General features: G+C 41.0%; 3 protein-coding genes across 3 annotated transcripts in view; 1 reads left to right on the top strand and 2 right to left on the bottom strand.

Moving 5' to 3' along the window:
* mrps5 (mitochondrial ribosomal protein S5) overlaps positions 1 to 10,355 on the top strand; it is a 37,879-nt gene extending 27,524 nt beyond the window's left edge. Inside the window, exons 7-12 of the mRNA XM_050071489.1 lie at positions 1,669 to 1,759; positions 2,783 to 2,829; positions 3,176 to 3,233; positions 8,284 to 8,346; positions 9,323 to 9,459; positions 9,710 to 10,355. Coding sequence (XP_049927446.1) covers positions 1,669 to 1,759; positions 2,783 to 2,829; positions 3,176 to 3,233; positions 8,284 to 8,346; positions 9,323 to 9,459; positions 9,710 to 9,934 — 621 coding nt within the window. The 3' untranslated portion in view covers positions 9,935 to 10,355. The remainder of the gene's footprint in view (positions 1 to 1,668; positions 1,760 to 2,782; positions 2,830 to 3,175; positions 3,234 to 8,283; positions 8,347 to 9,322; positions 9,460 to 9,709) is intronic.
* A 1,268-nt stretch (positions 10,356 to 11,623) lies between these two features.
* Positions 11,624 to 18,905, bottom strand: malb (mal, T cell differentiation protein b). Its single transcript, XM_050071224.1, has 4 exons — positions 18,689 to 18,905; positions 13,270 to 13,437; positions 13,044 to 13,166; positions 11,624 to 12,481 (listed from the first exon to the last, which is right to left on the bottom strand). The coding sequence occupies exons 1-4, from the start codon at positions 18,779 to 18,781 to the stop codon at positions 12,407 to 12,409; spliced, it is 459 nt and encodes a 152-aa protein (XP_049927181.1). The 5' UTR covers positions 18,782 to 18,905; the 3' UTR covers positions 11,624 to 12,406.
* Positions 18,906 to 22,513: 3,608 nt separating this feature from the next.
* LOC126406927 (myelin and lymphocyte protein-like) overlaps positions 22,514 to 26,200 on the bottom strand; it is a 15,446-nt gene continuing 11,759 nt past the window's right edge. Inside the window, exon 4 of the mRNA XM_050071514.1 lies at positions 22,514 to 25,473. Coding sequence (XP_049927471.1) covers positions 25,399 to 25,473 — 75 coding nt within the window. The 3' untranslated portion in view covers positions 22,514 to 25,398. The remainder of the gene's footprint in view (positions 25,474 to 26,200) is intronic.

Below are 26,200 nucleotides of genomic sequence, written 5' to 3' on the forward strand. Positions count from 1 at the left end.
TTTTTTTTTGTTTGTTAGCTCATTTTGTTCATCTGTTATATTTTCTCTTTCACACACACATGTACACGCACTGCACACACATATCTCCTCCCTCAATCAAACACACACACACACACACTGTTTGTGATTCACAACAGACAGAGGCCTTTCACTGTCTGCTGCTCTGCTGTGTCACCCTGTCCTGCTCCTCTCCTTTTTATTCCTGTGTTGTTCTCTGTGCTGCTTCTCCTCTTTGTTTTTCTTTCCTGTTCTTGTTTCCTTTCATTTTCACATCTAAATTAATTCATGTCTAAAGAGGCAATAAATTCTTGTTTCCTTTCCTTTTCTCTCACCTTTCTCTTCTCCTCCCTCCACCACCTTCCTCTAATTTCTTACTTCTTGTTTTCTCCCTGTGTCTCATGTTAATTCCTTCTGTTTCCCTCTCTCCTCTCCGTCCTGCCCCGTTCTTCTGTTTGACCTTTTATGTCTCCTCCTTTGCCCCCTCTGTTTCCTGTCTGCTCAACTCCAACCTCATCTTTCCTCCTTTTCCTGATCACTTACCCTCCCTCTGCGCTCGTCCTCCTCTCTGTGGTGTGTCAATGCTGCCCCCTGCTGTTTTCACAGTCATATTGCAGATAGTTGATCAGTCTGCCTGGTTGCTCGAGGTGGGGGGACAGGGCGCCGAGAGTGTGTGTGTATGTGATAGATGACTGTTTGCTCTGTTTACTAACAGGTCGATGAAAGCCACTTAAATCTGGACAGGCGTTCTGGTCCAGTTGGCAACACACACACACTGATGCACACACACACACACACACTGAAAGATGCCTTAACAGTCTGTGGTGGTGTTAAATCTGCAGATGTTTTAGAGATGGTTCAGTAACTTCATCGGCCTGACTGGAGCAGAAAATAAAAACTGCACACGGTCAAAGAGGAATGACATTTTGAAAGCGTGGAGATGAGCTGAACATTCTTGGATTCTTTGGACAACGACCTGCTATTTGACATTGTCACAAAGTCTGAGATGTGAAACAGTATCCGTATAATCATTACTGTCAATTCAGGAGCCTGGAAATTTGTGAAAATGTCCAAAAAAAAAAAATGCTCATCACAATCTTCCAAAGCCCAAAGTCATGTCTTTAACTTGCTTCGTTTGTCCAACCAGCAGTCCAGAACCCAAAGATTTTTCAATTACCATCATGAAAGACAAAGAAAAACAGCAGATTCTCACATTTAAGAAGCTATAACCTGCAAATGTTTGACATTTTTGCTTGAAAAATCAATGAAACTATTAATTGACTTTCAAAATAGTTGGTGATTACATTTCTTTTGATCAGGAGCCTGGATTGATAATGACACTGATATCATCTCATATTGATTTCAGGCCCCTGAATTGTCTCTTTCTTGACTGCTTGCACACTTCCTATGGGAATTTCACAATAAAAGCATATCTTAAAGATGTGGATATGTATCAATGTTAATAATATTGGATCACTGAATCAATACATCATTCCAGATCAATGTCGTTACACCCCTAATAATGACCAATACCGGTAAGAACATGTGTGTGTGTTTGGTAATTCAGTGTGTTGTTGTACAACACTTCACACACGCACACATAGAGGGTGGTATTAATGTGTACACTGTGAGTGCCGTCTTGTTTATTGTGTATTTACTGTTGTTTTGTAGGTGAAGAGTGTGTTCAACATGACAGCCAAGGAGGGCAGGAAGAGGTCCGTGAGCTGTCTGGTCGCCGTGGGAAACGGCAATGGAGCCGCAGGTTTGGCACACTCTGAAACTTAAACCTAGATCGCCGCTGTTGGAGTCGTCAGGCTCACAGGATGGTGACTGTAGCCATGAAGCCTGTCATTGGCTGCCTATCTCAGATGGTTAAAAATGCTCATCACAATTTTCCAGAGTCCAAAGTGATGTCCTCAGATCACTTTATTTGTCCAACCAACAGTCCAAAACCCAAAGATTCTTCATTTACCTTCATAAATGACAAAGACAAGCAGCACATTCTCACATTTAAGGAGCTAAAACCAGCAAATGTTTGACATTTTTGCTTGAAAAATGAGTGGAACCATTTATCAGCTGTCAAAAATAATTGGTAATTAATTTTCTTTTGATCCACTCATTGATTAAATAACTAATCGTTGCAGTTCCAGTGTGAAACAACAATTTCCGAGCCTGCTACCTACACGCTAAAATGTCTTTTAACGTTGTGGTGTTCGCATTCGCCTCTCCACCAAAACAAGCTCCCTCTCAATACTATTTTGCAAAGGGCACCGTCACTGCATCCTGGGCTAAGCACCACCTAACATTTACCCTTAGATTATTCCCCGAAATGAGGAATTACAATGGTCCAGCAAGACCTATCTCCAGTGCTGGCACAGCGTATAGGTCTGGTCATGTGAGACTGATAATGGAAAAACACTTTCTAAAAAGTTTCTAAAAACACAGAACAAAATAATATTTTGACAGTTTCAGGATGTTTGCAAAGGTTGAGAAATAACTCTGTGTTGTATGTAGATATGGAGAAGTGCAGGAAATGTTTTTGACAGTTCTCAAGCTCTTCAGAAGTGAAAATAAATTTTTAAAAATGCAGAGGAAATTTTTAACAGCCTCCTGAGATTCACCTGCCTTCAGTCTCTCATTACAGAGGCTGTTAGGGCTGCTTTGTTTAAAATCTCACCATGTTACAGTTTTCGTGTAGGCTCATAGTCTGTGACACTAATTTAAAAACATTTAAATGTGGGTCAAACTGGCAGCATCACTAAAATGTTTCTCCTCCCTCCACCAGGCTTTGCGGTGGCTAAAGCAGCAGACAGAAACACAGCTCTGAGGAAGGTAAGACCACAAAGTTATTTTTATATAAATCAGTTTTTGAGTAAATATCCCCAATAAGTGTAATTCCTAATGTTTGTGTTTTAGATTTAAATAGAGTTGAGTTAATGAGTAAAACCTGCTTAACTGAATAATTTGACCAGAACTATATTGTCAGTGGACTTTATTATGAGTGGAAACATTATTTGGACTTTAAAAAAATATCCCACATTAAGGTGCATTTAGGTTGAGATATCCTCAGACTGTCCCCCGGAGTAGATGTAGGCTCCCTTGTGTTCTACTAACAATAATGTTTTCCCTGGTGATTTCAACAGTTGACACCCTGTGTGTGTGTTTCTGTGATCTGCAGGCCAAGAACAGAGCAATGCACTACCTGTACTACATAGAACGATACAACAACAAGACCAGTAAGTTCAGGTTTTTCTTTTTATATCGTTTAACATTCCTAAACGCACAGACATGGGACTCTCCTGGATAATGTAACAATCCTATGAGTTTATATTGTGGCAACAGACTGTGTAAGAGATGCAGCGTAGCCTTTGGGTCTTCAAAGTAAAGCCAATGAAGAAGTGCTTTAGACCTGCATTTCTTTTAATGGCCACAAGGGAGTGTCTTCACTGTGTGGAAAAAGAAGTCTGATTATATAGAAGTCTTTGAGAAAATGACCCTACTTTCCACCTGGTTTATGACCTCCTAATGAGTTATGGTCTCACTCAATAGTTTCAAGTCTTCTCCATAACAGCATGATGTGCATTTTGTAAACTATGTCCCCATTCAGAGTAAAATAGACGATAAAGCTGGGGTGTGCTTTAGTGCCTTGTTACCTGATGATTGACACGTCCCTATTGAGGCTGGGTTAAAATATCCAATTCATCCAATACAAAATGATCTTCATTTGAATGACCTGACATAGATTCATAAAAGATTCATCTCTTAATAAACGCTTTTCCCCATGAATTTGTGAAGCTTTAACCCCGTTAATATCGCCGCTAGTGAACGGGCCATGGCGCTGAATTATTGACGACTGTAATATTGAGAAGCTCCGACGTTACGGGTTTTTTTATCTGTAATTGTGAGTTTACTTGTTTAAGTTTTGGTGTAACTTATTGTCATGCTGTGTGTTGGCACTGCTGCGCCACTTTTACACACACACACACACACACACAGAAACACACACAAAGACGGAGTAGAGATGATGCAGTGGAGACAGAGAAGTGAGTTAAGTTTATATAGTGACTTTGCTGCTTTAACATCACTGTTGCTGCTCTAGAAACAACATTTAGTCATAAAATATTCAGTTTTAATCCTGTTGTGAATTTATTCTTTTTAAAAAATAATTCCTTGTAAAATTTACTGTTAGTTCTCTGAGAATCTCTTTCACACACTAGCAAACATTGGTATTGTAACTGAAATATCCCCAATCGAATCAAATCGGAAATCAGAAACAGTGGCGATACCCAACCCTACAGGCATAGCAATGCATATCCTCCCCAGCTCAACCCTTTCACCCAAATATGGTCACTTGGTCACAACAAGATGGCAACAGCCAAAATGCCCAAATTCAAAAGGCTTCAAAGCTGCAGTCCACAAACCAATGGGTGTGGTCACACTGGCTACACCCCCCCTTTTTATACAGTCTGTGGTTGTTTTAACTTCTTTCTGACAAGTCATGTTTCGTCATCCAGTCTGGCACTTGACAGCTTTTAAATACCACAGTACCCATGAGCCTTTGCTGCTATTGTGATGAAGAAGTCAGTCAGAGGCATGGATCACAGCAGGAGCAAATTTAAAACACTGCACCAGAGTTCCTAAATTAACCCTAAATCTAAGAGTGATTTAATTAAAGTTGCAGATCATATTATCATCTTCTCAACATGATCATCTTCCACTTGCTGTTTGCAGCGTACATAACACAATTTTAAGCTCAGTGATTGGATGTTTATTAATGAAATGCACCCTGGGAGTCATAGTTTCCTCCTGCTCTGTCATGTTTATGCGCACAGTCTTTCACTTTCGATTTTTTCTCAAAGAAGCAGATGTTTTCTTACACAGCTGATTACCATTTGTGCTGATGATTCAGTTTCATGCTGATCCAAGCTGTAGAAGTGCTCCGACTGTGAGTCACACAACACTGACGACGAGAAAAGATGAATGGGACTTTACTGCAGAAGCTTTCCCGACTCCACACCTGTCACTCCACATCCTTGTCCTCTCCTTCATCTCTTCCACTCCTCCTGCTCTTTCTTCACCCCTCTCGTCCAGCACTCTCCCCTGCTCGCACTCATACAGGAGACTTAATGTAAAAAATGCATTTGTGATAAAGGTACGAGAGTTAAAATGCACTGCTTGTACTTTCTTATTGTAAAATGCCATTTGGCTCCTTGTGCTGCTGCTGGAGAGCAAAGCCAGAAAGATTAATGTGCGTGAGTCATCAGCCTCCGCCGCGCCCACCAGAGGAGAAAGTTAGCTTCCTGCTTTGGCCTAAGACCAGACAAGAAGTGTGTGTGTGTGTGTGTGTGTGTGTGTGTGTGTGTGTGTGTGTGTGTGTGTTTGTGTGTGCGGTGCGACATTTCCACCCAGTTTGAGCTCCAAACTGTGATATATTTAATTTTTGCAGGTTCATAGAAAAAGATATGCGGATCCTTCCACATGCCAGCTCTCACTGTGTCACCATCTGCAACCTGTCCCAGCCGTCATGTGATCGGTTGTTTACTTCTTCGTCTTTTTTTAAGAAAGACAACCTTTCCATGGATACCAAATTAAATGTGACACGTACATCAGATAGCTTTTAGATCATTTTCATCACCTTTGTTGCTCACTCTCTGAAGTCATCGTCACCTTTACCAGCGAAGTCGTGCAGTTTTCAGCCCATCTGTTTGACAGTTAGTAAGATATCTAAAAACATACCCAGTGGCCAGATTGCCTGCAGGCCAAGTTTTGCTGGTGGTCCAGATTTTGGATTTGGTCCACCTTGTGATTAACAGTTTTTCTTCCTGAATGTTAAGCCGTGTCAATGTGTTGATTGGGAAGTCCAACATCTGGATGTCCCCCCGACTTGGCCGCTTAACGTTTTGTTTTGGTGGAAAAACAAACCACTCCACTGACCTTCCAGTTGTTGCTGTTGGCACCAGTATTCCCGCCCTCCCAGGACCCTGGGATGCTATTTGAATATTCATGTGACTTGTGTTCAGATGAAATGGATGGACAATACAACGCCGAAGGGGAATTTGAATAAATTTGAATTTGGCACTGTGTTTAATTGTTTCTGTTTTGGACATTTTCCATTTTTTGTTGGAAGAAATCAAGGCTGGGGAACAATCAGAGAAACAACTTACAGTCCTTTGGGTTCAGCTTTAAGAATACAGTTGGTAACTTTTATGAAATTAACTTTTTGTCATATTTGCTTAAGCTGACACTACATTGACATAGACGCACGAGATAGATACCTGTTGGAAAAGATAAGGTACCTCCTCCTACTCATAGGAGTAGTTTTCGTTGCGGATGCAGGGGACATTTACACCATGGAATTATGCTGAAAATGTGCAAATTGGTGCATAAAAATTCACAAGAATGCAAGAAATTAGGTGTTTCACACTCAAAATATTCTGGCAGAGCACCCCCAAACATCATGTTTTATGTGTGTCTCCCCTGTTGTGACCTGTTGCAACAAAACCTACGCATTTGCTCCCACTCGTGCTTCTGAAGGGCTTGACACACCGAACCGATGGTTGGCTGTTGCTCATTGTCGGGCTGTCAGTGAGTGTCTGTGGCCCTTGTCACTGCGGCATGTTGAATCACTGTGATTGGCAGTTCAGCGCACTAGAAGAGAATTGGAAGTGAGGAAAGTAAACAAAGAGCTAAAGTCGAAAGGGAGTGAGACCAAAACAAACTTGCTACACAAGGTAAGATTATTTTTCTTTAGTCATTGAGCTCTGTAGCAGAAACATTTGTGATGGTTTGTTATTGTTCACTGGCACACCGTAAATATGCTCCGTTCTTTTAACATTGCATTGTGTTGTTGAGGTGCTAACTGACTAACTAGCATCAAGATGGTTCTCCAGTTTCCATTTTTGTGTGAGGATTACAGACTGCCGCCGTTTGCTGGTGTGGAGAGTGATTTCCTCACGCAGGTGCAGAACATACATGCTCGTTGGCCAGTGGTTGAAGTCTTTCCAGTGTGTTCATGTGCAATTTTCTGGCCAAGACACGGCAGCATGAGGCAATGTAGCAGGGTTTTTGTCACTGCTAGTTCTCTGAAGTCGGTTTTGTGTGTCTGGGCCTGAAAGACATTTGCTAGAATCCTCCGCAGCTCACCAAAAACAACAAATCAGAGCCAAGCAGTCTTTAACGCAGCTGTCAATTATGTTAGTAACTGCTCATGAACTGCAGCCAGATTGTCAAATTAGGCAGCGCTGATCAAATATGATCAAGATTCAGGTACCGCATTACCGATTTCTCTCCTCATATGTTTTCAGAAACATGTTTTAGTGTACTGTTTAGCTGTAAAATGAGAAAGTTTGCTTCTGCTTTTATTCACAAGATAACATGTCAGGACAGTTTCAACTATAACAAAAAGTAATTTTTAAGAAAAGTTAGCAACTGCAGCTTTAAGTCAGGGCAGACTTTTAGTTGAGTGTTTGAGTTAGAAAAACTTGCAATTACTTGGAGACAAAGGAGCGTGTTTAATGGAGGACTTTGCCTTTTTTTCTATCTGCTTTGACTTTGTCGCTGTTTGGATCTGTGAGTCACACATCACACAGAAGACACACACACACTGTTCTAAATGAACCTGGACCTCCTGCAGCCTCAGCAAATGTTCAGCTCCCTGTGCGGTGCGTCTGTGTGTGTGTGTTTGACATTTAGTTTCTGCATTTTAGATTCCTTCACCCAGCAGGACGTGTCCTCTGAGCACCAAATTTTCTACTTTTACTGCATCTCATCCATCTTCTCTTCTTCTCTTCCCTCCACCCATAACTCACATCTTCTGTTGTTGCAGCATCCAAGTACAAAACCTAATTTATTAAGTGTGTTAAATTCCAGCTGGATGTGCAGAGGATGCAGGGACAGCAGCCTGTGTGGTGTTTCAGAAGTGATGTGACACAGGAACAAGATTTTAACCTCGAGCTACAGAGCTGTACAGTTTTCTCAGGCTTCGTTCAGCAGCACCGAGCGCCTGCTCAGGGACTGTGTGTCTGAATAACTAATCAGCCACAGCTGCTGCAGTCAGCAGGAGATGCTGGCATGTGGAAGGACATCTGGTGGGCAGGTAGAGAAACACAAGACCTGAGGGAGAACAGGGGAAAAGATGCATAACAAAACACAAGCGCCTTCACTTGGAAATGGCACAAAACACGTGAAAATAATGAGAACTGTGGACTAATGTGTGGCTGTATTGTTTCCTCCCTTTCTATAGTCTGCATCCAGAGAGTGTAACTCAGTTGTTTTTCTCTCCAACAGTTTACCATGACATCAGCTCCAAGTTCAAGAGGACGACGCTCCGCATAAAGAAACAAAATGAGGGTATGTCTTCATTTCATTAAGCATTTAGTTTGTAGGATGGAGGTTAAGCTTAATGTTGATAAACCTGATGGGCATCGACTTATAAAATCTGCATGTTATACTAGCATTTGGAATTAATGAATTCAAAGTTGAAAATGAACATTGTCTCTTTTTTCTGGATAATGGTTGATGCTAGAATGGATGAGGGAGGGATGCGTTACATCCAGGGGTATGTGGAAACTGGAGGAAAGCCCACATAGGGCCCTGGGCCATGGGCACAAACCAAGCCGACCTCCTGCCCTCCCTCTGGTTCTCCAGCAGAGAAGCAGAGCACAGCCTGGGTCAGTGGGGCTCGCTGGAAGCTGCTAACGGGCGGTGCGATGAATCCAGGCGGCTGAGAGTCAAGCCAGGGCCTGTGGAACATGCTGGAGGCTTTAGCAGGCCTGGAAAAGCAGTCATAGTGGGAAAGAGGAGAGCCAGGGCCCGGAGAGCACGTTGGAGAACCAGAGGGAGGGTGCAAGGTCTGCGGCTTCGTGCCCACGGCTTCGTGCCCACTGTCGTCTGCTCTCCAGTGTCCACACACCCCTTAATGTGGAGCTTCCAACATGCTGTGCAGGCCCTGGATCTCCTCCCAGTCGCTATGGATGCCTCTCCCGCCCTGCTAAAACCCCAAGATTTTTACAAACAAAACATATGAAGGGTTTACAGCAAAAATCACAGCCGAGCATCCATCCCTGCCCCAAACCATCCATTCTAGCACCAGCTATGAAACAGCATTACCAAAATGTGTCGCCTGTCACTTTGCCATGCTGTTCACATTAAGGTACTGCTCTCCTGCTGCATGTGGAACATTTCCAGATAATTTACTATATCACATAAAATCAATAGTGTAAAATTACATCTGCCATGATAGAAGACTGTACGTGTGCTGAGCTAGATCATGGCGACATCAGCGTGTGCATGTTTGTGTTGACTCCCTCTCTCTCTGCGTCTGCAGGTTATGGTCTGCACTGCCACCGAGCGGTCATCACTCTGTGCAAGCTGATTGGTATCCAGGACATGTACTGTAAAGTAGAAGGATCTGTCAATCTCCTCAACATCACCAGGGCCCTCTTCACTGGATTAGCCAATCAGGTGAAGTCATGTAGGCAGTTTGGGAGGGTTCTTAGTTACTAATGGGAACACACAGCTCTCTTAAAGGGAAAGCAGAGAATGAAATCAGAAAGGTGCCATCATCTCTAATATTTATACATGTGTTTGTTACTTTCTCTCTGTTCCGCTCTCCGTCATCAGGCCCAAACATTGCAGAAGTTGTCCGTCTGAGTTGAGAGAAGTGTCATTTGTCTCGTCACTTACATCTTCTACTTCTTCTTCCACTCTCCAGGAAGTCCACCAAAAGCTGGCCGACAAGAAGAAGCTCCATGTCGTTGAGTTTCAGTCGCAGCAAGGCCCGCTGCCCATTGTGGTGGCGAGTCCCAAAGACAGGGCACAACCGGACCCGGAGCCTGAAGATGAGATCCCCAACACCCGTCTGCACTGGGACGACGTTCAGGCCGCACAGGGAACCAGACGCTCGATCTGGGCGGATGTCAAACGCACCATCTGGTAGTGTGGGACTGGGCCGATGATTCAGTCTGACCACAAGACAGATGATGTGACTGATGGAGGCCGCGATTGTCAGATGGGGGGTCTGATTTTTGGCTCTGCCAAGAAGAGCTGAAAATATGTGAAGAATAGGAACATTTGTTCTCAAGCAGAGTGTCAGCTTTGGTCAGTAAATCTAAATATAGTGGAGTGTGATCGTTTTGGCAACAGAGGACTGAAGTTACATGTTTCTCAAACTGAAGACATCCCATCTCAAAACATATTACTCCAGATACACCCAGTTACAGCCAACAGTGTCACTAAACTGTTAATGTCTTCAATATCGATGTTTCCTTTGTAACTGTAAAAGAAAATCTATCATCCACTTGGAATTGTTGCAAAATACATTATGTACTAATGCAATAAAATATGCATCTGCAAAAACGTGTACGCTAATACTCACCTCTTTGTCTCTGAAGCATGTTGTATCTATAAAGTAATAACGTCTGACAGCAGCGAGGCCTTGTTCTTCCTCCATTACAGAGAGTCTACACATTAGATCATGAAAATAATGCAGCTTTATTTAGCAAATGTGACCTTTCCCTGACCAGCAACAACAACGCTGTGTGGACGCAGATCTTTGCACATGAAGTAGGTGATGGATTGTGTTGGATCTCAGAGTTTTATGGGAGTTTTGTCGAGCTAAGTGTGTCCAGTGTTAGTTGATTATTTGACGTAGTGGGTTAAACGTTAGCCTGGCCATCAGCGGCTAACACTATCTGTGGACGGTGGGGTGAGGTGAGCCCTCATGTTTGTAGTATTTCCAGAGTATTTTATTCTGAAATGACACTGCTTGCAAATTGTTTGTGTCATATCCGAGTCCTCCTTTCCTCCTGTGTTAAAAAATGTCTTGTGACGACGCGTTTCCAATCTCTTTCTCTTCCTGCCAAATGCCGCTGACTGAGACCTCTGCTGACCTCACCTGGAAAAACACATCAGCACCATCTAGTGGACCGAGAAAGCAATTGATTTTTAGCATTCTAGTATCAAAAGTTGAATCAAAATGTGTATTTGCAAAAATGAATGATGATTAAAAGTAGATACTTGCCGTCCATGTATCAGTCTTTTATTATTATTATTATATATCTGAATAGTTTTTCCGCTAATGACAAAATTGTGTGCCAATCCAGTTAATGTTGAGATATTTTACTGGGTGAATGAAAACTTTAACCTCACAGTGGTGCCTCAGAAAGAGTCAGTGGATTACTAGAGTCAGGAGGATTCATCTTCTGAAAACCCTATGTTTGCATCAAATTGAATCGCAATCACCAAATATAGATATCAAAGTCATGACCAAAGATGTGGACCAACATACTGCTATAGCATGGCTACAAGTTGTTTTGAAAATGGTTGCTGTATTTGTTTTTGAGAAGCAACTGCAATCAATGAATGTTTCCTTTTTCACAAAATAAGCCTCAAAAATGTTTCTGTCCGTTGCTATTCTTCCTTCACCAACATGTCGCTCTGTTTCTGAACGTCCTGTAGCTGTTATAATCATCTAAATCCAGGACTCTTATCCTGCTAATCGACTCTACTAAACTAAGTGATAAAGATGTACGGATTTTTACATGTGTGACTGGACTTCCACACTGGTTATTAAAAAATAAAAATAATTCATACAAATACCAGCAAATAAAAGAAGGACACAATCATGTTTTTAGCTATATATTTTTTTTAATTTCAAGAATACAAAAATGGCAAACTATACAAATTTCTGCCGTCCAGCTAAAAAATACACTTCACCATCCTTTAAGTACTGACGATTGGTTGGCATTAAATCTATATGACAAAGAAAGAAATAATTGGCAGTTGTTTAAAAAATAAAATCTGAAAATCAATGACGTATTTTTCAAGTTACTCTTTAGTTCTGTAACTGAAACAAACGTCTGTCAGTCTGATCACAGATGACAAAGGGAAGAGAGTCGGCTCCGATTGCAGCAAGAGACAACTGTGTCAGAATATACCGTGTAATAAAGGTAACAAAAAGGTTTTAAACTTCATTTATGTAAGATTGGAAATGGGAGAAACAGCTAGTCAGTTCTGCCCACAGACCAGTACCTCTATGGAAACTCAGCCTGCAGTAATAACATTCAACCATATCCCATGGTTTTATAAAAAGTCTAATAAATACGACTTAGGTGATAAATGATGAGTGGCTCAAATTGATATGTGGTTAAAAACATTTCTTACACTGAACAAAACAAAATAACTGTAGTTTTGCCTACTTTATAATTTTGCCTCACTTAAAAGTCAATTTGCTTCATTATACACTTTTTTCTGCATGTTTCAATGTTTTATAGTGCTTCTCTAAACATTATTTAATGTCCCAAAATGAGGCCTAAAACCTTCATTATGAATCTGACCACTTTCACACACACATACACACACGATGCACAGGACTTCTTGGACACACGAGTCTGCGATTCAGCGTCGCTCTTCAGAAGTTCTTCCATCGGATGGAGGAGAGGATGGCGTGGATGAAGTAGAGGAGCGTGGCCACGAAGGCAAACACCTGAGACACACAAGTGAACACAGAACAACGAATTAAATCTACTTTATTTTAGGATCACTGTGTGATGTGAGGAGGATGAGGTTTTGTATTTTGCTGTTTTGCTTTGCGCACTTTTGGAGAGATACACTTTGTCGCAGTGTTCCTGGGAGTTAAATGAGAAGATCGATGCCACTCTCATAACTGTACCATGAATTTAAAGAAGTTGAAGTTAGCTCAGCACAAACACTGGAAATAGGGAAACAGCTCTCCTGGATCTGTTCACGGTTACAAAATCTGCTTCACAACATCTCCAAAGCTCAGAGTCATGATCTGTGTTTTTTTCTGGGGATTAAATATGTAAGATATAATGTGTTAGTGGGCTTTAGAGATGCTGATGGGAGGCTGACTGTTTCCCCTGTTTCCAGTCTTTGCCCTAAGCTAAGCTAAGTGACTGCTAGCTGCAGCTTCATATCAAGAAAGAATAAATCAAACAGTTAATTAGCTCCAGTGATGTAAAGATACTAGTGTTTATCAGTAAATAATGTGCAAATTGTTGATACTCTGTCATGAAATCAGTTCTCACCACAGCAGCAATGTCAATCTGGTAGATTTTTAATGTGCCTCCTTTCTTCGTCATGGTGATGAAAGCCAAATCCACCCCGGCACTGAGGTAGAAGAACGCTGCCAGGCCGTGGTAAGCAAAGTCCTGGACACAGACAGATTAAATAATATTACACCATGGCCATAGCTCGTCAATCTTTCTTTTTATTTTAAACCCTGTGTCATTCTTTCTTTCTCTCAGGTCTTACAGCAGCGGCCCAGCCAGAACTGTTCTTATGACCTCCAGCAGCGAAGATGATCATCCAGAGGAAAGTCAAGACGAAGCAGAACACAGAGACAAACATCACCCAGCCCAGAGGGTTCGGCGGGTCCACGTGGGTCGACGCCACCAGGATCCACACCAGACCACCAAACACCTGCAAAGATGGAGGGAATGGGTGGACAGATGGTATTGTGATTTTTGTAATGTTTGTGCTATAGTGACCTTAAACTAGGATTATTGGGCTGTACTTGAGCGTCTGTACCAAATTTCATGGCAATACATCTAATATGGGTCAAGGCATTTCACTCAATGTCAAAAATGTCAAACTGTATGGTGGCACTGAATGAACAATCAGAAGGATTTATCCTCTGGGCTCCATGAATGTCATGCTGCTAGTATGATTAGAAGTTAAGATACGTTATTTCAGATTATCTGTTAAGATAAAAGAACATGTGTGTGCAGTGAGTGCCACCAAAGTTGTAAATCTACTGTGGCTACTGCCGCCCCCACAAAAAACATTTACAAACTCTCAAAACTTGTGCAATAAGTCTAACTTTTCCAGTCCTACGCTCAGCACTTCCCAAACACATGCAAATTGCTAAAACTTTAGTGTTTAATCGCTTCGGCATGAAGAGTTTTAGGCACTGATGAGTAGTAGCGCACCAGGGCATCTCAACTCAGCGAGGTCAGAGATTTGCCGTGGAGTTTTCGCCACAAATTCAGCTTTACACGAGGTGAGCACTTGACCCTTCGCTAAGTCCTGCATGTCGTGTATTGATGATACTCGTTATCTGAAACCAAAATCAAACCCTGAAAAGTGTAGGGTTAGCTAGCTAGCTACTGGAACACTGTTCATCTGCACACACTGTGATGCCACACAGCTGGTTCAGTATCAGCAAAGTTTCCCTTTATATTCATTGTCTTGTGTGGCGATCAGCAGTGATGTGGTGGTTCACTTGTACACTGTGATCTGTAGCCTATAGTTCGGCTTTAGCTTCTAACTATCTTTGTCTTTTTTACCTGTTGTTGCTGCTGAGTCAGTTTGACATCCTGGATATATCCTTCAAACACAGACTTTTTGCAGTGGTGTAATTCCCTGAAGACGTGAAATCCTACCACCAGCAGCAATATGTTTTGATACTCTTAGTTTCTGCTCCTTGGGTGGGCTTTTTTAACCAAAATGACCTGTGACCTACATGCATATTTTCATACTGTATCTTCTTTTTTAGTTTAATTTTCTCTCAGTCTAAGATATGACCCCTTTTAGTTTCTCTGTTAAAACCACCCTTGGAAATAACAGTGTAGAAGTAGCTTTAGGTACCGACACAGCATAAGGAAGCCTGTGAGGTTGTAAATCGATGAAGTGTGAGATGAGACTGTTCCTGAGTGAGGATCAGATTCTGTTAAAAACCTGTTTTTCTGTCATGATAACTGATCCGAGTGTTGGCTCCTCTTGCTGTTAAGCCATCCTTCACTGCCATTATTTTGGCCTGGACGGTGCTTGATAGGCCATCTGTGTTATTGATTAAACATTACACAGCTGCTGGGAGATTTACACAGCTACACATGGGTCAAATAATAATGTCAAAAAACCAAATTGTAGTGCCATTAAAGGCAAGAGCTCAAGCTACAGTATGAGCTGGGAAACTAAACTGACAAACAACAGGCAAAAGTGTACAAAAGCTCAAATCTGAAGTGGATCAAACCCATAAATAAATGAAAGGTCAAGAATTTGCATGAAAAACAGTCTGCACATAACAAATCAGCAGGATCACAGCCACATCTGTCTCAATGTTGACTGAACAAACACTTCTCTTTACTTTCTATATGTCTCTGAATACAGGATGGGCGGTGTTTAGTTTGCTGGGTTATTTTTGATAGCGCGTTAACCACATCCGTGTAGTCGAAACTCTCTGGAATTCATAGTGTTGCATTGTGTCACACAACCTGGCTGATGCTGTGGGCGTCTTAAAGTGAACGCACATCTTAATCTGAACGCAGCTTCATCTTTGAGAAGGCTTTGTGTCAATGTAACCACAAGTCATGCCTGATTTAACAAGTGTTGACCCAGCCTCGGTACAGAATCAACCGCTGCAAACATAACAGTATGTCCAGATGACGTCGTCGTTGCCTTGAGCTGCACGGTGACAGGATTTCGTCAACACTGTCCTCTGTCAGACTCGTTTTAAAAGTGTCAGAACAGAAGTTTTACCACCGCACACCAAAAAATAACCACAATATAATAAATATAATACACCAAGCTACTTTAAAACTTTTCTTTTTAATTCTCAGTTTTGAATTAAAGCAAAGTCAAGACACTGACCTCTTCCTACGTGCGGTTCTGTTTGTTGTGACAGAACTTCATGAAATGTTTAATCTATAGGTTGATATGATGAAATAAAAGGTGTGCACCTCTCTTGAGGCCTAAACAAATATTTATTCAAAATAAAAAGGTCATGGCATTTCACTCTCACCAAATGTCTCACAGATAGTTTACAGTACACTTGCATTCTAATGAGCATTCAAATAGTGATTTGTAAAACAAAATACATCTGGCCTTTAGATATAACTGCATTTCAGTGACTTTATTTCAATGTGCTGTGACGGGCTGGGCTGTGCTCCCAGAGGAAAGGAAAATTCAAATGAGTTCTCTTCTTTGTGGAGCCTATTTCTCTGAGACGTGACTGAGCTCAGTATAACATCAATGTGAGATTTTAAACATTCTCTTATACTTCCTAATTTCAGCTCCTGAGAAATCTCCTTCCTCTTGTCTGAGTCTGATAATTTAAGATCTTAAAATGTGCGTTTTCCTCTCTCACTACAGTGCTCCTCATTTGTTTGAAATAATAAGCTCTCGAGATAAGAGTAAGATCCAAAAGAAGGCTTGATTGGCTGATTGATTGACAAATGAGACTGCACAATTTCAGAAATTTCTCTCAGTGATCAAATTCAAGTCTCAGATTTCTCCTTAGTCATTAATTCAAGGTCCACACAGGTTAAAATATGTCTCTGTTAAGTACCTGTCCATTAGTCACTCACTCTACAGAAGGAAACGGCACTTCAAAATAAAAACTCTGTGCCAGAAATTCACTGTAATTAAAGATAAAGCGCATTTTTTTACACACTTGACTGTGTGTGAGTCACTTGTGGACCATTCAGAATTGCCCCGCAACCACCCACTTTTGGACCAGGACCCACCAGTTGGGAACCACTGGTGTATTTTATCAGTTTTCAGAGTTGAGAAGCCTACGAGCACAGCTAAGAACCACTGGTGTATTTTATCAGTTTTCAGAGTTGAGAAGCCTACGAGCACAGCTAAAGAACTTCTGCTGATTTATTCTTTTTCCTCCTTATTTCTCTGAAGGTAGAATTCAGGAGGAACAGATCAGAGTTCAGTGATCTCCAAATAAGAAGCTGATTTATTTCTAATGAGACAATAAAAAGACTGTTAGCAGCAAAACTTTTCCTCCGGGTTTTGCCCTGCAAGTCACCAAAACGATGCTGATTAGAAACTCAAACACTCAACACAGGTGCACTGAATCAGCTTTGATTAGCCGACGACTTCAGGCACATGAAAGAGAGGAAAAAAGCAAAAAGACCTCTGATAGGGTTAAATGTTTTGAGCCCATTTTTTCGGATCAGAGAACTACTGGTGGTTGTGGTCACAAATAAATGTCAAAAGTGCGGAAAATACTGTACAGTTGCTGTATTTAGAATCAAATCAATGCAATCTACAGTTAATCTGATGATTTAGTGCTCATGTCTTGATTTCTCGAGACAAAATTCTGTCATTAAGGTGAAATTATTTCATTTTTTTCCCTATTTATTTCTGGAAAAATCACATTTGATGACAGTTAATGTATCAAATTAATGTAATATCACCTGCATTACAAACAGGTGAACTTCATTGTAGTGTCAGATAGTTTTCTTTATGTATTGCAATTTAGAGTTTTACAGGCAGATCACACAGAAGAACATTTTGCTGCTCATAATGGTCAGAAATAAATTATCTTCTTATTTGGAGATCAATGAATTCTGATCTGTCTACATCAGGAGGAATAAGGAGCAAACGAATAAATGAACAGGAGTTATTTTGCTGTGCTCACACGCTTCTCAGAGGTTTCTCAACTCTGAGAACAGATAAAATACAAAGACTTGAATTCTAGCCCTGAGACAAATTTCTGAAACTGTGCAGGCTCATTTATAAGTCTTGCTGTTATCTCAAAGGCTGATTGTTTCATACAAAGATAAGTGCAGTGAGGAATTAGGATCGAGCTGAGACAGGAAGAAGGGTATTTCTCGGGAGTTGAATATAATAAGTATGGGGAAAATTGTCAAAATCTCATATTGATGTTAAATTGAGCTCAGTTATGTCTAGGAGAAATGAGCTGGGCATGGATCTTATTTTGAATTTTTCTTTCCTCTAGGCAACTGAGGGACATAAACTGTCAAAGGACAATATTGGTAAACTGTCAAGTTGCTCTTAAGCAACTCTGTATGCACTTCACAGATGCAGATGCACATTACTGAGTGTGCAGATGAGTCTCCCTGCAGCTCTGAGTGGAAGCGCGGCTCGATAAAGACGGGTATTAGTACCATGGAACTACCCTTCCCTTGATAAATAAAAGCTAAAATAAACACCCTAATACATGTAGGTCTAATCATCAGACAGTGACACTAACACCTGCTGCAGTGCAGTCATGTTTCCAGCTGTCACATGAGCAGTTTCTATCTTTTGTCATCATTCAGGGAGAAGAAGAGCTGACCGCATTCTTCCTTAGATTAGTAGCACAAATACAATATGAGCGAAACGTGAGATGTGAGAAGACGGAGGAAGGTGCTCCTCCTGTGTGAGGAGGATATTCCATCTCCTGTATCACCAAAATGCACATTTTTGCACTTTTATGAAAAGCCTTCAAAATCAATATTCATCTGCTATATTGATTAAGAGGTTTAGCCCAACAAAATTAAAACAAATTCGGGTATTTTTTAGAGGCTGACATCTAAATTAGGTCGTGAAGTTATCAGATCATGCAGGCATGAGCTGCAGAATTATAATGTGCACTCATTTAAAAAATATCCATTTTGTTTATGTGATGACTGTAAAATGCACAGCTGAGGCCACAACAGCATGCATGTGTCTACTAATTGCTTTTTGTCACTTAAGCTGACTTTAATTTGTATTGATTTAATGTATTATATGCATCATTTTGTAAGAACTTTTGAGATATATAGCGATGAAATTCATGATAATTTCTTTTAATATTTGTTGTGTTTAAAATACTCTAAAGTCAAATTAGTTTATTCTAGAAAAAAAAGGGAAACAAAAGCTGATCCTTGGTGAAAAGACTCTTTCATAGCTGCCTTCAAGGTCAGCTACTCCGTCCTCTGTCCTCTGCACTCACCAGTTCAGGCAGGTAAAATATATCCGGGGCCGTGGTGCATATCCCCAGACCGCTGGGCAGGCTCCCCATAGGCTGAGCAGTAGTTGCAGCCATCTCTGCCTGTTGCTTCTCCCGGTTCCGAGTCAACAGCGAGCGACCCTGCCCTCTCCTCTAAAGTAACGGAGCAGCAGCAGGTGTGACTGACCCTTATAGGGAAGCTAAGGTAGCAGACAAACCCGTTTTGCTCCCGTCCCACAGCAGCTCCTCTCACTGGCACAAACCAGACACACCCTTCATCTGACAGCACCTATAGGCTGCCTGCTGCTTCATGTGAGCTGCTGACCTGTGAAAGGATTTTGAAACAACCAGAGGAGGAATTTTGTGTCCCGGGGCCACAGTTAAACCCACGCAGCTGAAATAGCTTTATTGTTGCTGCTGAGCAAAGAAACAGCTCACTGAGTTTTGAGGTCTGACTTTATGACCCTTACGCTGTGTTCGCTCAGTGCCTGCAGCCTCTGTTTGTATTGAACACAGGAGTTTCTTCTCATTATATAGATGCTCATGAATAGTTTTATGGGTGAAGACGTTTCATTTCAACCACGTCAACCTCACAGACACACACATTTACTTTAAAGCTGCACTAATCAATATTTTTATGTTAGCAGTGCATCTAATGATTATGTATAACGTGAATCAAATCACTCAAACCCACAGACCCTGGTGGTGTCTGACCCTGCGTTTTAGCATCTTTCAGCTCATTGTTTTGGTTTTGGTTTTTGTTCACTCCCTTTATTGACAAAAAAAATCAATACATGCTACTTTAAATTTTAAGATTTCGGATTTTTCCAAATATAACATAACAAATCAGGCTAATTTCCAGGCAAATGTGTATCATGACAGCCCAGTCGCGAGAAAAAAAGAGGAGACATTATACGTTTTTGCAAACCACTGATACATTACGTTTGCACATTACTATAGCAGATATATTGAAACTTAACATTTCCACACGTTATGGTTATAAAAAAGGTTATGTTTTGGCTTAAAGTATCTGGTTTTGGGGGCACAATCCCAGATGGAAAAGCAGCAATGTCTCAGTAAAAGTCGCTTTTTGTGGCATCACTACAAAACACCCACGTTTGGAGCCTGAAAAACCGATGGTAACACAGCAATGACTTGCTAAATCACAAGCATTTTTGTTGTTTGTTGGTCTTGCAAAGTTTTTAGGATGCCACTTAGGTCACACGCCATCCATCCCAATGACAAAGCCATCTTAAATATTACGTCACTTCAGAAATGTTGCTATAATACGTATGAAATTGTTTAAATGTAACGTATTCGAGGTTTGCAGAAACGTACAATACCAATATTTGGGTAATACTGGGTTTGTGGAAACGACAAATGATTTTCACGAGGAATGGTGGTTTTCAATATTAACATGATACAGTTTTTTGTAATCGTGAAGCTGCTATAAAACTTTTTAGCTGATATGTGATAATTGCAGCATTCAAGACGAGTAACCTGAAAATTCTGCTGTCAGTGTTCGCCTGGGGGAGAATAGTCACACCACAGCTTTTTTTCTATTTATACCCATCCCTACAGCGAGTTATCATGGATCCCTCTGTGTGCTGTGATTAGTTTGTATTCGATCAGTGACGCATTGAGGTTGGAGGCTGTTAGGATTAGAGCAAAGAGGTCATGGTTAGGGATCAGGGGCGATTGCTCTGAGACAACAAGGGAGGCTGAACTTCCCCTAAAATTTCATAGAAGAAATGGTCAAATATGCACTACTGAATTTACATTAAAATAAGACTTTACATTGCATTAAACGATGCGTTTACCATCATGACTATGATGTTCAAACGTCAGCTGTTTATCACCAGTTTTTAAACGTGACCTCCCTGTCATACATTCTCGTGTCAGCACGGTGGACGCAGAGCCTCCAAGCATTCCTATGAGACAGCGCTGAGCAGGTTTTTTTCATGCAGCAAAGCGAGACGGTCATTGGATAAATGCGACAAAATCGTCACTTCCAAGGAGGCTCAGCTTCCCAGGGACCTCATGGAGCAGTAGGCGGGAGAGGACACTCAGTGTCTGCATGATGATTGGAGGAATTGTCTAAAAGGCTGAACCTCTTTGTGATTGACAGCGCTTCGCATTTCGAGCTCAGCTCAGTCCATGCGGATATTTGCGAGTGGAGTCTTCTGACAGAGTGCCATCCGGAGACAGAGTGAGGGGAGGAAGATGAGGTGGATGAATGGGACTTTAGTACAGTAGACTAGAGTGCTGCGCTAGTCGACTTTGGCTAATTATTTTTGAGACCTAGGCCTTGTTGACTCATTATTTTCCGTTTTCAGGATGTATAAAGCTGCTGAATGCCCACTGTGTACACAAACTGTGTACATAAATAGAACAGCTGAATAGATCCGTTCATGTTAACATCATATTTCAATGTTGCCACAATAGCAACATTGGCTACCGCAAATAGCATTGTTGGCTACGGACAACTGGGTTCTAACAGCAGCTGCCAAAATTCAGGCGTACTATCCCAGAGAACTTGTGTCCCCAGGCTACAGTATATGATACTAACAACACTAACCTGACAGGACACTGCAGGTAAGTCAGGGCAGAGACAGAGAGGAGGAGACAATAACCCATTCTGCAGGTTCATTAACCCCTTGGTGTCTGCTCTGGATCAGTCTACTGCTCAATGTTTTACACATAAAAATTGTTTCACTCAAACTGAAGTTACACTGTTTTGATTCGACAGATTCGAGGTTCAAGTTAAAGATCTGACAGATTTCAATTTCAATCAATAGATTTGTCAAACTTTGGTCACAAAGTTGTTAAACTCTGTGGGCACTTCTTTTTTTACAAGATAATCCACCCACCTGACAGGTGTGGCATATCAACATGCTGATTAAACAGCATCATTACTACACAGGTGTGTTTTGGGATGGTCACAATAAAAGGCCACTCTAAATCACACAACACAATGTCACAGCTTGAGGGAGCGTGTTATTTGCATGCTGACTGCAGGAACGTCCACCAGAGCTGTTGTCTGTGAACTTAATGTTCATTTCACTATCATAAGACGTCTACAGTGTTGTTTCACTGAATTTGGCAGTGCATCCATGTGGCCTCGCAACCACACGTCAGTTACAACGACAGAACTCTGGTGATGATAACGAGCAGGCAGATGAGCTTCCCTGAGACAGTTTCTGATGGTTTGTGCAGAAATTCTTCAGTTGTGCAAACCAATTGTTGCATCAGCTGTTCAGGTTGTTGGTCTCAGGAGATCTTGCAGGTGAAGACACTGGATTTAAAGGTCCTGGACTGGACTGGACTGGTTACATGTGATCTGTGGTTATGAGGAAATGGAAATGACACTGGAGACATCTTCAGGTGGTGAAATGAACATTCAGATCATGGGTGACAGCTCTGGTGGACATTCCTGCAGTCAGCTCCCTCAAACTTGTTGTATGATTTTAAATCTTATTGTGACCACCCCAAGGCACACCTGTGTAGTAGTGATGCTGTTTAGTCAGCATCTTGATGCAAGTAAAATATCTATTGAGTGCATGAAAAAGTCTTTGATCTTTAACTTAAACCTGTGAAAAATGGGAGCAAAAACAAGTGTTGCGTTTAAATGTTTGTTCTGTATTAATGTAGTGTTATATAAAATGGAGTCAACCTCTTATACAGGCTACAAACAAGCTGTGATAATCATGAGATGTATTTTTTTCTAAATGATAAACAGGTCAAAAGGTCAAGTTAATTCTATTGTAACGAAACCTTTTCTAATCTGTGTTTCACAGTAAGCACTCACCTCATGAACAGAAAAGCCACAGTGTTTCAAATAATTTATTTCACATCCCAAAAACACCTGTAACGTGAAATCATCTGAATATTTACATTCTCAAATTTCTGGAAGCTCTCATAAAAACGTGGAAACATCCATCCATAACATGCATCAAAACGGAGCCTTTAAAAAAAACAGTGAGTATTAAAATTGAATAAAAGGACTTGTGGTGGTCGAGAGGGAGAGTCTTTTATTCATCCATTTATTTTTGTTAATTGTAAACTTGGAGGAAACATACAAGAAATAAAGGAAACTCCTCTTTTCAATCAGGTCTTTTAGATATTCAAGGCTTCAGGTTTTGAGTGGTACAGTACTAATACTGAGCTATACTAACTCTAAGCTCTACTGAATGTCATATACGCTTTAGTGAAATGTTTGAAATGTTCACCGCAAGCTTGAGCCAAACTTCTGGCATTGAAATGTTATGAAGATGTGCCTTTGTTATTTAGCTGTAAGACATTTTTATAATGAGACGTCCTGTATGAAATTCAATTCAAATTTCTGTATGCAAAGGTCAAATGCACTGTTGTTTTTAACCAGCAGGAGGTTTGTCCTGACACTTGTTGGTGGGAGTCTGTCCAAACACACAGTGACAGGGCTAACTGTTAGCATCATACGGCTGCTACGTAATTAATGGATTTGAAAACAGAGGTAAGTTTCAATGTCAGCTTATCGTGATCATTTGATAGCTGTTGCAGTGTTAGCTCCTGCTGACCGGTCAGACATTGAACTGACCATTCACCGGGAGGAGAGCCTTTCTGGGTACGGTCCTTCAGCACAGCGTCTACTGGCAGGGATCACATATCAAAGTGTGGTCATGGACTATCCATGTCGAGATACGACGTGCAAGGTACCAGGGGTGCGTTGGTTGTATGTTAAGCTCTGCCTGTTACATGCATCATATGTTTTCAAAATACACTTCTGTTTTCACAGGAAATATCCCATTTCTACAGTCTCTGTCAAAATAAACTCACTATGTCGGTACAACACCGCAAATATATATTTTTTTTCTTTAACAAATGCACGTGGTTACGTTTTGCCAGCACACACACGTGGTTGGGTTAAGTAAAGAAGAACGGGGTTTGTCCTCCAGCCTCCCGGGTGAAAGTCAGTGGTTGTAGGACCCATCTATCACCCCGGACATCCACTGCCTTAACTTTCATTGTCGTCCTGCTGGATTTCCTCCTGACGCCAGCATACAAGGACTGCTTTTTTTTCCGTCTGTGTCTGACACCAGAAGTCACTGACCAAGCACCGGATTTCAACAACTTCGGCGTGAGACCGATTTAATTTGGTGCATTTACACCTGTTCTTAGAGCTGTCCACTTGTGATCCGATCACCCACGCACGTTAATACCAGGTGTGAGCAGGGCCGTAGTGTTAGGTCAAGAAAGTAACCCTAATGTCACTAGAGAATATGTCATTTTGGGCTTGTAGAGTTCTAATTTTTAAAAGAAAGAGTGTATAAATTGTGACCCTGGCTGCCAGAAAGGGTTTCAAGTTGCATTATTGAACCCAATATTTTCAAAGTTTGTCCCAGATTACTGTAGCGACTAATTTGGGATATTTCGGCCTGTGCTGCTTCAATTTTTGACAATCTGAGACAAATCTGTGTCCCACTCAGCTTTATAGAAGTACAATACTAGATCACTGGAGTACCCCTTTAACATGTTATTGTCAGTAACTAACAAGACAGACTGAGCCTTTAATTAAACACTGGTTCACCCAAATCACTAAAAACATTTTCTCACTTACCCAGCTCAGTATCTGACCGTGCTCATAGAGATATCCCCCTTCACAAAGTCCTCCATACAAGAACAATAGAGGTGAATTAAATCTAAGTTGAGGTGCTCACAGCATTGGAAACTCATCTTTTCCTGGTTACTGTGGTTGTTCCTCAGAAAAAGCTGCAAACAACTGAACTGATATCTACCCTCAAGAACAGCACGGCTGCATTTCTGTTACCTTATAATGAGCCATTTATATCTACGTACAGAGCAGGTCCTCTTCCACGGAGTCCGCCATCTTGTTCTACAGTAGCCCAGAATGGATAAATCAAACACTGGCCCTAGATAGGACCATTTATGTTTTTGTGTCAGCCACCGTTGTTCTCCTACACACTTGGCACACAGAAGGAGTCTGAGTTCTGCAACCTCGCCGCTAGATCTTTCACACTAGACCCTTACAAAATGGGTCACTTCATAGAAATTTAACAAAATGACAAATTCAGCACATACACGTAAGCTGCTGCCGCTATAGTGGCATTGATAAATCCTAAATCCTACACACTAGACCCTTAATGTAACGTGTCGACCGTGTGTTCAGTAAGTTAAAAAATGCTTCTTGTGATTTGGGTTAACCGACCCTTTAAGCTCTTCCTCTAATTTGGTGAAAAATTACAGAACCAAGTAAAAAAAAATTCAGATATCCTATAAAGAAAATCTTAAAATATCATAATGTGTAGCTGCTCCTGGATATTTAACTAGATCTGTGGTTGAATTACTTATTTACACTCATTAACCTTCTGTATAACCTTCCATTTACCATTTACTGTGTTTCTTATACATTTAATTCTATTAAAAAAGATTAACTTGAACAGGCTTGTTCGACTTCTGACCAAACCTCTGCCTCTCTGATTAAAAAATATTAAAACGTGGGGTAACAAGTAACATTTATGAATTAACCTGCTTGTTTGCCACTCATTAATTCATTTGATGTTTTGGCACTTTGGATCAAGAACAAGTTCCTCTTGCTGACATGAAAATAAAAAATAACAAAAAGGTCATTCTGTGTTTAGTCCAATGACAGGTCCACTGGTTATTTTGTTTCTTCTCATCTTGGGCTTCTTGGACTTAGTTTGTGTTTTGTTTCATTAGGACCTCTTCCATCGGATGGCAGAGAAAATGGCATGGAGGAAGTAGAGAAGAGTGGCCACGTAGGACATCACCTGGTAACACACGCATACACACACAGACCGATTATTGTCATATTGAGGTATTACAAAGCCTGGGAGCCACAGGTGTCAACACACTGATTTAAACGAGACAGAGATGGATGCTGCTTTGAATATCCACACAGGATTGCATCAGAGGTGCAAGGTGATATTATATCTTCAGTCCTCCTAGTCATTAAAAATTCATGCTGTGCAGCCAACAATTGCTCAAACCCACAGAACTTTATTTCTAAAGCAGATTTATACTTGTGCGTCAGCTCTTTGCAGAGTCTACGCCGTTGCAAGCATTTATACTTGTGCGTGGTGTGTCTGTGTCACTCTGCAGTTACACTTCCAAAACACTAGTTGGCAGCAGAGGTTTCTGTGAATTTTTTTTCCAAACACAAGTACACAAATCAGCTTCACTCTAACTTGCAGCATTCACAGACAAACACTTGTCTTTATCTTATTTTTATACAGTCTATGATCTGGACACATTTTCCCCATAAATACAACATGCTAATGTTATTAGCACAAGCCTATGGCATTTTAAATTGTATAAATTAGCCTAGCAGCTAGCGACATTTTCTTCTCATAGCCTATTAAGCCAGGGACAACAGCAACATTTAACAAAGGTAACGTTACAAAATTTGGCTCCATTACAACTCACAAGGTTCACTGACAAAACAACTGTCTTATACTAAACACGTTTTCCAAACAAATACAACATGTAACGTTATTT

The sequence above is a fragment of the Epinephelus moara genome, chromosome 19 (assembly GCF_006386435.1).
Source record: "Epinephelus moara isolate mb chromosome 19, YSFRI_EMoa_1.0, whole genome shotgun sequence".
Classification (NCBI taxonomy): Eukaryota; Metazoa; Chordata; class Actinopteri; order Perciformes; family Serranidae; genus Epinephelus; species Epinephelus moara.